Below are 17500 nucleotides of genomic sequence, written 5' to 3' on the forward strand. Positions count from 1 at the left end.
ATCTTACATACACACAGAGGCCCTGTCACACACACACACAGACACAAACTGACAATCTATAACACACACACAATCTTACATACACACAGACACCCTATCACACACACACACAATCTTACATACACACAGACACCCTATCACACACACACACAAACTGACAATCTATAACACACACACAATCTTACATACACACAGAGGCCCTGTCACACACACACACAGACACAAACTGACAATCTATAACACAAACACACACAATCTTACATACACACAGACAAACTGACAATCTATAACACACACACAATCTTACATACACACAGAGGCCCTGTCACACACACACACAATCTTATATTCACACAGAGGCCCTGTCACACACACACACAATCTTATATTCACACAGAGGCCCTGTCACACACACACACACAAACTGACAATCTATAACACACACACAATCTTACATACACACAGAGGCCCTGTCACACACACACACAATCTTACATACACACAGACACCCTATCACACACACACACACAAACTGACAATCTATAACACACACACAATCTTACATACACACAGAGGCCCTGTCACACACACACACAATCTTACATACACACAGAGGCCCTGTCACACACACACACACAGACACAAACTGACAATCTATAACACAAACACACACAATCTTACATACACACAGACACCCTATCACACACACACACAATCTTACATACACACAGACACCCTATCACACACACACAGACAAACTGACAATCTATAACACACACACAATCTTACATACACACAGAGGCCCTGTCACACACACACACAATCTTACATACACACAGAGGCCCTGTCACACACACACACACAATCTTACATACACACAGAGGCCCTGTCACACACACACACAGTCTTACATACACACAGACACCCTATCACACACACACACACACACACACAAACTGACAATCTATAACACACACACAATCTTACATACACACAGAGGCCCTGTCACACACACACACACAATCTTACATACACACAGAGGCCCTGTCACACACACACACAATCTTACATACACACAGACACCCTATCACACACACACACACACACACACACACACACACACAATCTTACATACACACAGACACCCTATCACACACACACACAATCTTACATACACACAGACACCCTATCACACACACACACACACACACAAACTGACAATCTATAACACACACACAATCTTACATACACACAGACACCCTATCACACACACACACAAACTGACAATCTATAACACAAACACACAATCTTACATACACACAGACACCCTATCACACACACACACACACACACACAAACTGACAATCTATAACACAAACACACACAATCTTACATACACACAGACACCCTATCACACACACACACACAAACTGACAATCTATAACACAAACACACACAATCTTACATACACACAGACAATCTATAACACACACACAATCTTACATACACACAAAGGCCCTGTCACACACACACACACACACAATCTTACATACACACAGACGCCCTATTACACACACACACACACACACACAATCTTACATACACACAGAGGCCCTGTCACACACACACACACAATCTTACATACACACAGACACCCTGTCACACACACACACACACACACACACACACAAACTGACAATCTATAACACACACACAATCTTACATACACACAGAGGCCCTGTCACACACACACACACACACACAAACTGACAATCTATAACACACACACAATCTTACATACACACAGAGGCCCTGTCACACACACACACACACACAAACTGACAATCTATAACACACACACAATCTTACATACACACAAAGGCCCTGTCACACACACACACACACACACAATCTTACATACACACAGACACCCTGTCACACACACACACACAAACTGACAATCTATAACACACACACAATCTTACATACACACAGAGGCCCTGTCACACACACACACACACACAAACTGACAATCTATAACACACACACAATCTTACATACACACAAAGGCCCTGTCACACACACACACACACACACACAATCTTACATACACACAAAGGCCCTGTCACACACACACACACACACACACAAACTGACAATCTATAACACACACACAATCTTACATACACACAAAGGCCCTGTCACACACACACACACACACACAATCTTACATACACACAGAGGCCCTGTCACACACACACACACACACACACACAAACTGACAATCTATAACACACACACAATCTTACATACACACAGAGGCCCTGTCACACACACACACACACACAAACTGACAATCTATAACACACACACAATCTTACATACACAGAAAGGCCCTGTCACACACACACACACACACACAATCTTACATACACACAAAGGCCCTGTCACACACACACACACACACACAAACTGACAATCTATAACACACACACAATCTTACATACACACAGAGGCCCTGTCACACACACACACACACACAATCTTACATACACACAGAGGCCCTGTCACACAACACAACACATCTACAAACCCCCTTACAATACACACAGAGGCCCTGTCACACACACACACACACACAAACTGACAATCTATAACACACACACAATCTTACATACACACAGAGGCCCTGTCACACACACACACACAATCTTACATACACACAGACACCCTATCACACACACACACACACACAAACTGACAATCTATAACACACACACAATCTTACATACACACAGAGGCCCTGTCTCACACACACACAATCTTACATACACACAGACACCCTATCACACACACACACACAAACTGACAATCTATAACACACACACAATCTTACATACACACAGACGCCCTATTACACACACGCGCACACACACACAATCTTACATACACACAGACGCCCTATTACACACACGCGCACACACACACAATCTTACACACACACAGACGCCCTATTACACACACACACACAATCTTACATACACACAGAGGCCCTGTCACACACACACACAATCTTACATACACACAGACGCCCTGTTACACACACGCGCACACACAAACTGACAATCTATAACACACACACAATCTTACATACACACAGAGGCCCTGTCACACACACACACACACACAATCTTACATACACACAGAGGCCCTGTCACACACACACACACAATCTTACATACACACAGAGGCCCTGTCACACACACACACACACACAAACTGACAATCTATAACACACACACAATCTTACATACACACAGAGGCCCTGTCACACACACACACACAATCTTACATACACACAGACACCCTATCACACACACACACACAAACTGACAATCTATAACACACACACAATCTTACATACACACAGACGCCCTATTACACACACGCGCACACACACACAATCTTACATACACACAGACGCCCTATTACACACACGCGCACACACACACAATCTTACACACACACAGACGCCCTATTACACACGCGCACACACACACACAATCTTACATACACACAGACGCCCTATTACACACACGCGCACACACACACAATCTTACACACACACAGACGCCCTATTACACACACGCGCACACACACACAATCTTACATACACACAGACGCCCTATTACACACACGCGCACACACACACACACACAATCTTACATACACACAGACGCCCTATTACACACACGCGCACACACACACACAATCTTACATACACACAGACGCCCTATTACACACACGCGCACACACACACAATCTTACATACACACAGACGCCCTATTACACACACGCGCACACACACACAATCTTACATACACACAGACGCCCTATTACACACACGCGCACACACACACAATCTTACATACACACAGACGCCCTATTACACACACGCGCACACACACACAATCTTACATACACACAGACGCCCTATTACACACACACACACACACACACAATCTTACACACACAGACGCCCTATTACACACACGCGCACACACACACAATCTTACATACACACAGACGCCCTATTACACACACGCGCACACACACACACACACAATCTTACACACACAGACGCCCTATTACACACACGCGCACACACACACAATCTTACATACACACAGACGCCCTATTACACACACGCGCACACACACACACACACACACAATCTTACATACACACAGACGCCCTATTACACACACACACACACAATCTTACATACACACAGACGCCCTATTACACACGCGCACACACACACACACAATCTTACATACACACAGACGCCCTATTACACACACACACACACAATCTTACATACACACAGACGCCCTATTACACACACGCGCACACACACACAATCTTACATACACACAGACGCCCTATTACACACACGCGCACACACACACACACACACAATCTTACACACACAGACGCCCTATTACACACACGCGCACACACACACAATCTTACATACACACAGACGCCCTATTACACACACGCGCACACACACACACACACAATCTTACACACACAGACGCCCTATTACACACACGCGCACACACACACAATCTTACATACACACAGACGCCCTATTACACACACACACACACAATCTTACATACACACAGACGCCCTATTACACACGCGCACACACACACAATCTTACATACACACAGACGCCCTATTACACACGCGCACACACACACAATCTTACATACACACAGACGCCCTATTACACACGCGCACACACACACACACACAATCTTACATACACACAGATGCCCTATTACACACGCGCACACACACAAACACAATCTTACATACACACAAACGCCCTATCACACACACAAACACAATCTTACATACACACACAGACGCCCTATCACACACACAAACACAATCTTACATACACACAAACGCCCTATCACACACGCACACACAATCTCACATACACACACAGACGCCCTATCACACACGCACACAGTCACACACACACAATCTCACATACACACACAGACGCCCTATCACACACGCACACAGTCACACACACACAATCTCACATACACACACAGACGCCCTATCACACACGCACACAGTCACACACACACAATCTCACATACACACACAGACGCCCTATCACACACGCACACAGTCACACACACACAATCTCACATACACACACAGACGCCCTATCACACACGCACAGTCACACACACACAATCTCACATACACACACAGACGCCCTATCACACACGCACAGTCACACACACACAATCTCACATACACACACAGACGCCCTATCACACACACAGTTACACACACACACACACAATCTCACATACACACACAGACGCCCTATCACACGCACACACACACAATCTCACACACACACAGACGCTCTATCACACACGCACAGTCACACACACAATCTCACAGACGCTCTATCACACACAGTTACACACACACAATCTTACATACACACAGACGCCCTATCACACACACACAATCTTACATACACACAGACGCCCTATCACACATGCACACACACACACAGTCCCACACACACAAACACGCACACACACAGTCCCACACACACAAACACGCACACACACACACACAGTCCCCCACACACAAACACGCACACACACACACAGTCCCACACACATAATCTTACATACACACAGACGCCCTATCACACACACACACAGTCCCACACACAAACACACACACACTCTCACATACACACACAGACGCTCTATCACACACGCACACACAAACACACACACAGTTACACACACACACTCTCACATACACACACAGACGCTCTATCACACACGCACACAATCTTACACACAGATGCCCTATCACACATACACACACACACACACACAGTCCCACACACACAAACACATGCACACACACAGTTACACACACACACACAATCTCACATACACACACAGACGCTCTATCACACACACACAATCTTACACACAGATGCCCTATCACACATACACACACACACACAGTCCCACACACACAAACACATGCACACACACAGTTACACACACACACACACACACACACAGGCGCTCTATCACACACACACACACACAATCTCACACACACACACAGATGCTCTAACACACACAAACACACACACACGCAGTCACACACAGTTATTGGCCGTAATGTAAATCCATTACACACATAAATTTGTACAGTTACCAGTATGAATTTGGAACACACACACACAGAGAAACATGTATGCGTACGCACACACACACACACACACACACACACACACACACAGAAACATGTATGCGTACGCACACACACACACAGAGAAACATGTATGCACACACACACTCACACACACTTGGAGAGAGACACGTACACACGCCTAAAATAAACAGTCTTTGTGTGGTCGGTGGATTAGAGGGAGGTCACAGGGAGAATTTTTGCATATATTACTGAAAGATGCTCTGTGTGTGTGTGTGTGTGTTTAGAAAGTTGCCAGGTTGAGAGAGAGATGCAGAAAGAGAGAGGGAAGTAAAAAAAAAGAGGGCAAAGAGATAGAAAAAAGAGAGAGAGAAGAAAGAAGAAAAAGCAGGAGAGAGGGAAGAGCAAGCATAGAAAGAAGAGGAACAAAGAAAGGGAGAGTGAAAGAGGTAAGTGAAAAAAGAAAGGCAAAATGTAGAATGGGGGGAGAGAGAGGGGGGGTGAGAGAGAGGGGTAGAGAGGGATGAGTGAGAGAGAGAGAGAGAGGGGGGGGGGGTAGAGAGGGATGAGAGAGGGAGAGAGAGAGGGATGAGAGAGAGAGAGAAGTAGAGAAGGGTAGAGAGGGATGAGAGAGAGAGGGATGAAGGTGTATGATCTGTAGGTATTAAACACACAGAGGAAGTGTTCAGAATTCCAGTCTGCTACAATTAGTGAGCTACACTTAATTACAAACATCATTTGCATGTAAACACATTGAGTGCCACGTGCCACACAATGACACACACACACACACACACACTCTTAATGGTGGCCACGCATGGGTGAATGTCAAAGGATTAATTCGGCAGTGATGTGGAATCTGAGATGTTGTTTAGAGGAATGTTGACATCACTTCCTCCAGGAGGCGCTCTAACGCCGCTGCAGACTCTCCACACTCTCACCTTTCTGTACAAACCCTCAGCGGCCACAGCGCCGGACACCAGGTCATACCACACACATCTGGATCACTGCCAGCTGCTGTTACTATAGAAACGACAACATCGTGAATGTAAACCTGAGAGTTTCAGCTGAAGTCAGAGAAAACTAATCAACCAATCAGAAGAGGGGGGCGGGGACAGAGCGAGAGAGAGACAAGAGAGAGAGAGAGAGAGAGAGAGAGAGAGAGACAGAAAGAGAGAGAGAGAGAGACAGAACGAGAGAGAGAGAGAGAGAGAGAGAGAGAGAGAGAGAAAGAGAGAGACAGAAAGAGAGAGACAAAAAGACAGACAGAGAGAGAGAGAGAGAGACAGAAAGAGAGAGCGAAAGAGAAAGAGAGAACGAGAGAGAGAGAGAGAGAGAGAACAGACTGAACAGCTTTATCTACGAGTGGTGCTCAGCGCTCTGACAAGACATCCTGCTGAGATGCTCGCCCTTGGCCAACAATCAATACAAACACACACACAGATACACACACACACACATATACACACAAGTCTTACTATATTTTTGAGGACCTTCACTGACAAATATTCATGATGACCAGCCAAATATCATCCCCACAGGGTCCAAACTTTCAGACACTGTGAGGACGTCTGGTTTGGTCCCAAAAAAGATATAAAACATGACCACACACACACACACCTAAATGCATCTAAATACCATTAGATGTAGAATTCTTCATTTAATCTATTCACATATTTAATATCATTCTGTCTTTAAACTTCTCCAGTCTGAAACTCTGCTCCTACATTCACACTGTATGATCTACTGTATGATCCACTATATGATCTACTGTATGATCTACTGTATGATCCACTGTATGATCTACTGTATGATCTATTATATGATCCACTGTATGATCCACTATATGATCTACTGTATGATCCACTGTATGATCTGCTGTATGATCCGCTCTATGATCTACTGTATGATCCATTGTATGATCTACTGTATGATCTATTATATGATCCACTGTATGATCCACTATATGATCTACTGTATGATCCACTGTATGATCCACTGTATGATCTGCTGTATGATCCGCTCTATGATCTACTGTATGATCCATTGTATGATCTACTGTATGATCTACTATATGATCCACTCTATGATCTACTGTATGATCCACTCTATGATCTACTGTATGATCCACTGTATGAACCACTGTATGATCCACTGTATAACCTACTGTACGATCCACTCTATGATCTACTGTATGATCCACTGTATGATCCAATGTATGATCCACTATATGATCCACTGTATGATCCACTATATGATCCACTGTATGATCCAATGTATGATCCAATGTATGATCCACTATATGATCCACTGTATGATCCACTGTATGATCTACTATATGATCCACTGTATGATCCACTGTATGATCCACTGTATGATCTGTGTTCTCTGCACAGGGGTGATGGAGTTCCTCTGTCCAGGAGACAGATGGCGCTGTGAGCTTAACACTTCACTCTCACACACCATCTCTCTCTCTCTCTCTCTCTCTCTCTCTCCATTTCTCTTTATTTCCCTCTCTCTCTATTTCTTTCTTTCTTTCTCTCTCTCTATTTGTTTTTTCTCTCTCTCTTTGATGAAATCTCTCTCTTTCTTTCTCTCTTTGTTTTTCTCTCTCTGATGAAATATCTCTCTCTATATATACATTTGTTTTTTTCTCTCTCTCTCTCCATTTCTCTTTATTTCTCTCTCTCTCTCTGATGAAATCTCTCTTTCTCTCTCTCTCTCTCTCTCTCTCTCTCCATTTCTCTTTATTTCTCTCTCTCTCTCTCTCTCTCTCTCTCTGATGAAATCTCTCTCCCTCTCTCCATTTGTCTTTATTTCTCTCTCTCTCTCTCTCTGTCTCTCCGTCCTGTCTTTAGTGTCTCAGTGTCCTTCACCCACTAACCCGCCGTCTGTTCGTTCTTTCATTCAAATCCTTTTGTTCAAACACCATTTCTTTCGACACTGTTAATCAATTTTTTTTAAGAAAAGCTGTTTTTTGTTTATAAAAACACGTACAGGAGATTTTCCCTAAATACTGTTTGTACATTTAGAAATCTTTAAAACGTAAAATTTATATGATGTGTTTATATGAAATTTTAAATAATTAAAAAAGAATAATAAAAAACAATTTACACAGAATTCAAGCAAAAATGTTCTGATTTCTGAAAGATTGTCTATAAACGTAAACAAATTTTTTTTTTTTTTTATCATTTACCTATTTTTAAAAATATTTTATAATTTTTTTTATACATTTTTTCCTCATTGCTCCCTTTCATACGACGCATTTAAAATATTTCCTTTTACGATGAAGCTCATGAGATCAGATCACCTCAGATCAGGTGACTTCTAATACTGTGGAGAAAAAATATTTATTTAATAATATTATTTAAAAAAATAATAATTAAAAACTCATAAAAAAGGAAAATAATGTAAATAAGGAAAAAGTAAATACATTTAAATAAAGTAAATGTGCTTTTTGGAATAAGAATATTATGTAAATAAAGTGAAAAACAAAAAAAAAAATAAAATTAAAATCAATCTTATAATAATAATAATAATAATAATAATAATAATAATAATGTTGAGTGAATTACTAGTGTTAATCAAAATCCTTTTTTTGTTTTTAGAATTCACTTTGTATAATGCTAAACAATTGTCCATTTTTACACTTTACCTATTTATTTATTTATTTATTTATTATTTATTTAAATAATATTTAAATAATTTCTTGATCATCAGTTCTCTATAAACAGCAATCGCTTTCCGTAAATGAATAAAAAATAAATAAATTCCGATCTGACATTTTTTTCCCCGACACAGCAATACGATAAAAAACCACTGAACTCACGAGTGTGTGTTAATCGGAATCTCACCTCTGTGTGTATTTAAAAAAATAAATAAAACTCATTTATTTATTTATTTATTTATTTATTTATTCCGATAAAAAATAATCATCAGATCTCTGGGATTAAACACCCGGCTTTCGCTCTTTTTCTCTTCCGAGTGTCTGTGGCAGAGCCAGTCGAGTTTGGCGGTTGTTTGTTGGCGAACACAGGTGCAGACCACACACACACACACACACACACACACACGGTAAATAGACCCAGTAGCAAGGACTGCTCTGACAGAATGCCTTTTCACACCTGAGTGGGCCGAGCGCAGGGCGACAGGCCACAGCTCCCCGAAGTGTCACACACACACACACACACACACACACACACGTACCTGCACTGTATTTAACTCTGAGCCCTCGAGTCTCAGATAGTTTAAAGGCCTTAAACGCCGTATGTTAAGGGTTGGTCCATTTAACTGCATTTATACACACACACACACCACACACACACACGCACGCACACACACACAGGGCAGGACCCAGAGGATCCCAGCAGATGGGTGCAGCCCAGCAGAACCGAACAGGTCCATATGAAACCATCATCCACTATTACACTCTATTATAAAGTGACTCAGAGCCTATTATATATCATTACAGCTGAGAGGCAAGAGGAATCATAAACACACACACACACACACACACAGTATGAATGAGCAAGACACCTGAAGGTCAAGGTTTAAGTAATTTAATAATAAAAAACAAAAAAAAATTACGTCTGATCTCAGCACTAGTGAAAAAATAGAGTTTGGGAATATAAAAAAGAATAATAAATAAATGAATAAAACAAATAATCTTCAAAATAACAATAATAAAAACATCTAACAATGTAATTATAACTCAATTTTTGAATTTAAATTCTGAAATTATGAATTCCTTTCACCTCACATATTCTCTCTCTGAAGGTAAGAAAAAAATTAATAAATGTGACGTGCTTCAATGGGAATATTTAAAAAAAAAAAAAAGAATAGAAAAAAATGAAAAATTTAAATCAGTTTTTCAGTAGCAGGAAAAAAGGCATGAATATTTATTTATTTTTTTAAAAAAGGGAATGTTAAAGAAAAATACACAGCTAAAATTTATTTTTTATATTTTATTTATATTTTATATTATTATACTATTTTCTTTTATTATATTTATATTATTTTAAATTATATTTTACTTATATTTTACATTTTTATATATTGTTATATTTTATATTTATTTTCAGTTGATTTCTCTTTTCCTCTGTACAACAAATAATGAAGAAAGAAATTAAAAGTTTTTACTAAAAATTTAAATAAAATTTGATTTGCTTTTTTTCCTACAATAAGAAGTCAATTGTTTGAATCTCCTTCACCTCGTGCTTTGTCTCTCAGTGCACTAGTGCTAACCGTATGGCCTTTTCATTAGACAAGCTACCTAATTAGACTGTGTGTGTGTGTGTGTGTGTGTGTGATGGGTCGAGTGACTGCTCAGTGCTGTGCGATCCTGGCAGCCCATTTCATGCTTTATCACGTCTTTTAATTGACAAACAACCTGCTCTTTTCTCTTACACTGAGGTCTATATTCCAGTGTGTGTGTGTGTGTGTGTGTGTGTGTGTGTGTGTGCAGATGTTCCAGCTTGCCCCTTGACGTTTGGCAGAGTGTGTGTGTGACTGTCACATGCCTTCTCAGCCCCGTGAATCTTTGGGGAGCGAATGCTTCCTGAGTTTGCCAATTACGCACTTTACTCAACAACTACACACACACACACAAAAAAACACACACATACACAAAACAAGAGAGTCTGTGTGAGAGAGTTTTGACACTGTGGGCACCTGGTCCCCATAAATGTGTGTGTGTGTGTGTGTGTGTTGGGGGGGTGGAATAGTGCTGAAAGTATGGGGATATTTGCCTGGTGCCCATACATACATACGTACGTGTGTGTGTGTGTGTGTGAGAACAGGTTTTCAGTCGTTTGTGAAGACCACATGTCCCCATAAATGTCACAAATTGCTGTAAGAAGTAATCTAAAAGTACAGCTAGAGGGCCTCAGAGGTCTCATTGTGTGTGTGTGTGTGTGTGTTGCATTACTTACTGTGAGGTGGTACTGCCTCCAGATGTCTGGACAGGCCTGTGTGTGTAAACAGAGACAGAGAGAGAGAGAGAGAGAGAGACAAAGAAAGCGAGAGAGAGAGAGAGAGAGAGAGAGAGAGAGACAAAGAAAGCGAGAGAGAGAGAGAGAGAGAGAGAGAATGAAAAGACATTAATATTGTGAAGGTAAAGTAAACACATGTAATCAGACCTGATCTTGTCCTCCACTACAAATTCCTGGTATCTATAAAACTTGGCAATATAGCTGATTCTTTTTTTTTATCCATTTATAGTTACATGTGAGGTGGAGCTTCTATAAAGCGAGTCCTGCTGTAACCGTTCCCTCCCTCACCTGCCTGTCTTCTCGCACCTCTTCACGTTACCAGGAAACCACAAGGAGCTAAAACCTACGTCTATAACTGAAGCACTGATGCTGGAGATTCATTCCGAGATTCATTCATTCATTTTCCTTATGGAAAATTTCACTGATGATGATGATGATGATCATTACACTGCATCAGAGCTGCTGTTAATATGAATCAACACCTTCTGACCGACTGGAATCCAGATTTCAACAGCTGTGAGCTGATGGATGATGAATCTAGACCTTTTTGATTCCTGAATCGAATCCTGATTCGATTCATGCTGCATGATTCATTTATTTTATTTTTTTCCTTCTGAAAGCGAACGCTTTCGGCAATCAGCCTCGTAAACGAAAGCTGGACGGAAGACAGGCGAGGAAGTCGATCACTGATGTAATGAATCGACGAGTCAATCTCGATCGATTCAAAAGATTCATCTGTAACGAATCGAATCTTTTTTTGTCGAATATATATGCATTACGTCTCTGGGTATCGTTCCAGCCGTACAGGTGACTGCACCGCAAACTTTAAAAAACAAGAGTTTACTTCATCACTTCGTCGTCTTCTTCCTTTAATCTTCCTCATTAACTCATCTTCCTTCTACCTCAAGTCTCTCTCAGTGGGCTTGTTGTCAGGAGGTGACGAGGAGGCTTATGTGTGTGTGTGTGCGTGTGAGTTACACTCACGGCCTGTGAAGCGTCTCACTTAATGAGGAAAGGAACAACCCAAGGGAAGGCCTCACACACACACACACACACACACAGGCAAGCAACTGACTATCACTATCACAATCTGAATCGAACACACAGCACATAACCCTTTGTCTCAGTTCTCACGTGTAATCCTGTAATGTGTGCGTGTGTGTGAGACTCACGTCGGCGAAGTGGCCCGTCATGGCGCAGCGATGGCAGCGTTTGTGCCAGTACGCTCTCTCCAGACAGTCGTCGTACAGGTGACCTGGAAGAGCGCAGTTGGAGCAGTGACGGTTCGGGCAGGTCTTCATCAAATGGCCCTGAAGACCACACAGCAAACAACATGGTGCCTTCTACGCACACACACACACACACACACACAGGGAATCTTACATCATTGTGTGTATGTAAAGCATTTGGGCTGCATGACTACATCCTCCAGTGTCACACCAGGACCAGGTCCCCGTATACCAGGTCTAAAACTGACCCCACATTATTTTCTCTCTTTATTCTACACTTCTGAAATTGTGCACGTTGTTTTTCGGACCTCAGACGTGACTACAAACGTGATCACTGTCCAGACATTACGTGTGAGGTTTATAAACACGTGACTGACAACAAATAAACACAAACAGTGTGTTATATTAATTCAGCGGAAAAGACCATGGAAATTCTTTATTTGTTTATCTCGAAGACTAAATTTTTTTTGGCTCTAGATCCAAATTTTTATCCCAAGGACCAAATTCTTGTTAATCTCATGAACCAATTTTTGTTTATCTCATGAACCAAATTGTTGCTTATCTCAAAGTCCAAATTTTTTTGTTTATCTCAAGAGCTAAATTTTTGTTTATCTCAAGGACCAAATTTTTGTTTATCCTGAGAACTAAATTTTTTGTTTACCTCAAGGACCAAATTTTTTTAAACTTGAAAAGTAAATTTTTGTTTATCTCAAAGACCAAATTTTCGTTTATCTCAAGAGCTACATTTTTTGTTTATCTCAAGAACCAATTTTTTCTTTATATCAAGAACCAAATTTTTTGTTTATTTCAAGTACCAAGGACCAAAGGTACCTCACTGACCAAATTGTTCTTTTTCTCGAAGACCAAATTTCTTGTTTATCTCAAAGACAAAATTTTTGTTTATCGTGAGAACAAAATTTTTTTGTTTATCTTGAGTACCAAATGTTTTCAACATTTTTTAAAAACAGTTTTGGTGACCCGCATACACTGGATCGACCTCTTTTAAATAATCACTGTTTATTACTTGTTCCTTATTATTCTTGATGTTATCTCTACTTACAGGTAACGGAACTCAGATAAAATGCCAATTTATTGTTCTCTTAAAAAAGCTAAAAATTAAATAATATTAAAATAAAATAAAACAATAAATAATATATTTATAAATATTTATTATTTATAATAAATAAATAAATAAATAAATAAATAAATAAATAAATAAATAAATAAATAAATAAATAAAATAAGAATAACAACAATTTTTTTTAAAACTATTTTGTCCAAGAACAAAAAAAAAGCGGGGGTCAGCCGTGATCAGTGAGGGCTTGTGGGTAATGTAGTACCTTGGGAGTGGGGCAGTTTTTGGAGAGGTGGCCGAGCTTGTTGCAGCTGCGGCAGGTGACCGTCTTCTCGGTGTAGTAGCGATTAGAGACGCGCCTCGAGCCTCGAGATTTGTTGAAGATCTGAGCCTAGACACACACACACACACCAGTGTTTTATGTGGTTTCAGGTGAATATTAATAGACATATTTATAGAGGATAATGCATTTATGACGTGTGTGTGTGTGTGTACACGTAAATAAACCTCCTAGGAAGTAATACCTCCTTGTCTTTGTCTGAGACGGCCCAGTTCTGCTCGTCTCCACCGACGCTGGTAAACTCTACAGAAAGAAAGAAAGAAAGAGAGAGCGAGAAAAGGAAACATGTGATCAGTACTGTACAGATAGTGATTAGACTGTGTGTGTGTGTGTGTGTGTGTGTGTTCAGGAAGGCCAACTCCCCTGATTTGTCCATATTTATATAAATCTCTTGAGACTCAAAAGACAGTTAGCACCCTGATACACAGCTGCACGGCTGTACTGTACACACACACACACACACATACACACACACACTCATTTGCATACATGTACATGTTTGTGTTAGCGTTCTAAAACGGTCTGAGAAACACTGCAATCAATCACATCACAGTACCATGACAGATGTTAGCGAGTTTTCAAAAAACTTGATGAGGAGGTCACGCGATGACATCCCATGATGCACTGCAGCAGGGGTCAGAGTCCGGACCTTGGGGTAAAATATCCCAGAATGCACCACAGGTCGGAGCTGGGATTGGGAACTGCGATTATTTTTCTGTGTCACGTTCAGGAAGTTTGAGCGTGGCGGGATTTGTCATGCAGATTGTCCTCAGTGTGTGTGTGTGTGTGTGTGTGTTTCTGTGTGTGTCTGTGTGTGTTGCCCTGGTGCCCCTCAGACACACACCCCTAAAGGACCCCAATACAATAGACAGGAAACATTTCCTTTAATCCTGATATCCCCCTTTTCCCCTCTGTCTCTGGCGCTCACACACACACACACACACACACACACGCGCACACACACACACCTCCGCATTATGATGTGGGGGGATCCGTCTCGTCAGTCACGGGCCAGCAATCACATGGAGCGAGGGAGAGGAGGAGCTCGGTATGATAATCCGGCCACGGCTATTCACAGTGACACCAACACACACACACACACGGCTATGACCACTGCAGCGAGCAAGTTGCCTCACACGTCTAACATCAAATCAAATGTACACAGAAAAAGTAGCCATGACATCCTTCTCTCTCTCTCTCTCTCTCACACACACACAAACCTCTACATACACACACACACACACAGCTAAACATATACACACACACATACACCTATACATATACACACACACCTATACATATACACACACATACACCTACACATATACAAACACACACAAACACATACACACACCTATACATACATATACACACACACACATACATATACACACAAATACATACACACACAAACACATACACACAAATACATACACACACAAACACATACACACACCTATACATACATATACACACACACACACACACCTATACATATACACACAAATACATACACACACAAACACATGCACACAAATACATACACACACAAACACATACACACACCTATACATACATATACACACACACACACACACACACCTATACATATACACACAAATACATACACACACAAACACATGCACACAAATACATACACATACACACACCTATACATATACCCCCAGACACACCTATACATATATACACACACAACTATACATATGCACACACACACACTCCTATACATATACACACACAAACACACACAAACACACACCTATACATACATATACACCCACACACACCTAGATATATATACACACACACCTATACATATGCACGCACACACATACACACCTATACATATATACACACACAAACACATACACTTATACATATGCCCGCACACACACACATGCACACCCACACCTATACATATACACACACCTATACATATACACACAAACACATACACACATCTATAAAGACATATATACACACACACACACATCTATACATACATACATACATACACACACACACCTATACATATACACCCACAAACACACACCTATACATATACACCCACAAACACACATCTATACATACATACATACATATATATATATATATACACACACACACCTATACATACATACATATATATACACACACACATCTATACATACATATATATATATACACACACACACACCTATACATACATACATATATATACACACACACATCTATACATACATACATATATATATATAGACACACACACATCTATACATACATACATATATATATATAGACACACACACACACACACACACACACACACATCTATACATATATATATATATACCACCACAAGGGGTGCTAGAGAGATGCTTTAAAGAGTGAGAAAGAATGGAAGAACAGAGAGAGAGAGAGAGAGAGAGAGAGAGAGAGAGAGAAAGAGATAAGAGATGGATAGAGAGAGAGAAAAAAAAGAGTGAGAAAAAGAGCGAGAGACAGAGTTAGACAGAATGACAGAGAGCTCCAGCGAGACGGAGGGGAAGAGAGAAAAGGA

General features: G+C 40.9%; 1 protein-coding gene across 1 annotated transcript in view; it reads right to left on the bottom strand.

The window, feature by feature from the left end:
* Nucleotides 1-17500, bottom strand: part of zcchc7 (zinc finger, CCHC domain containing 7) — a 69116-nt gene that overhangs the window by 21730 nt on the left and 29886 nt on the right. Inside the window, exons 3-6 of the mRNA XM_058384534.1 lie at nucleotides 15104-15162; nucleotides 14845-14970; nucleotides 13448-13618; nucleotides 12216-12251 (exon numbers count right to left, since the gene is read on the bottom strand). Coding sequence (XP_058240517.1) covers nucleotides 12216-12251; nucleotides 13448-13618; nucleotides 14845-14970; nucleotides 15104-15162 — 392 coding nt within the window. The remainder of the gene's footprint in view (nucleotides 1-12215; nucleotides 12252-13447; nucleotides 13619-14844; nucleotides 14971-15103; nucleotides 15163-17500) is intronic.

This window comes from Hemibagrus wyckioides, linkage group LG29 (assembly GCF_019097595.1).
Source record: "Hemibagrus wyckioides isolate EC202008001 linkage group LG29, SWU_Hwy_1.0, whole genome shotgun sequence".
In the NCBI taxonomy this organism is placed as follows: Eukaryota; Metazoa; Chordata; class Actinopteri; order Siluriformes; family Bagridae; genus Hemibagrus; species Hemibagrus wyckioides.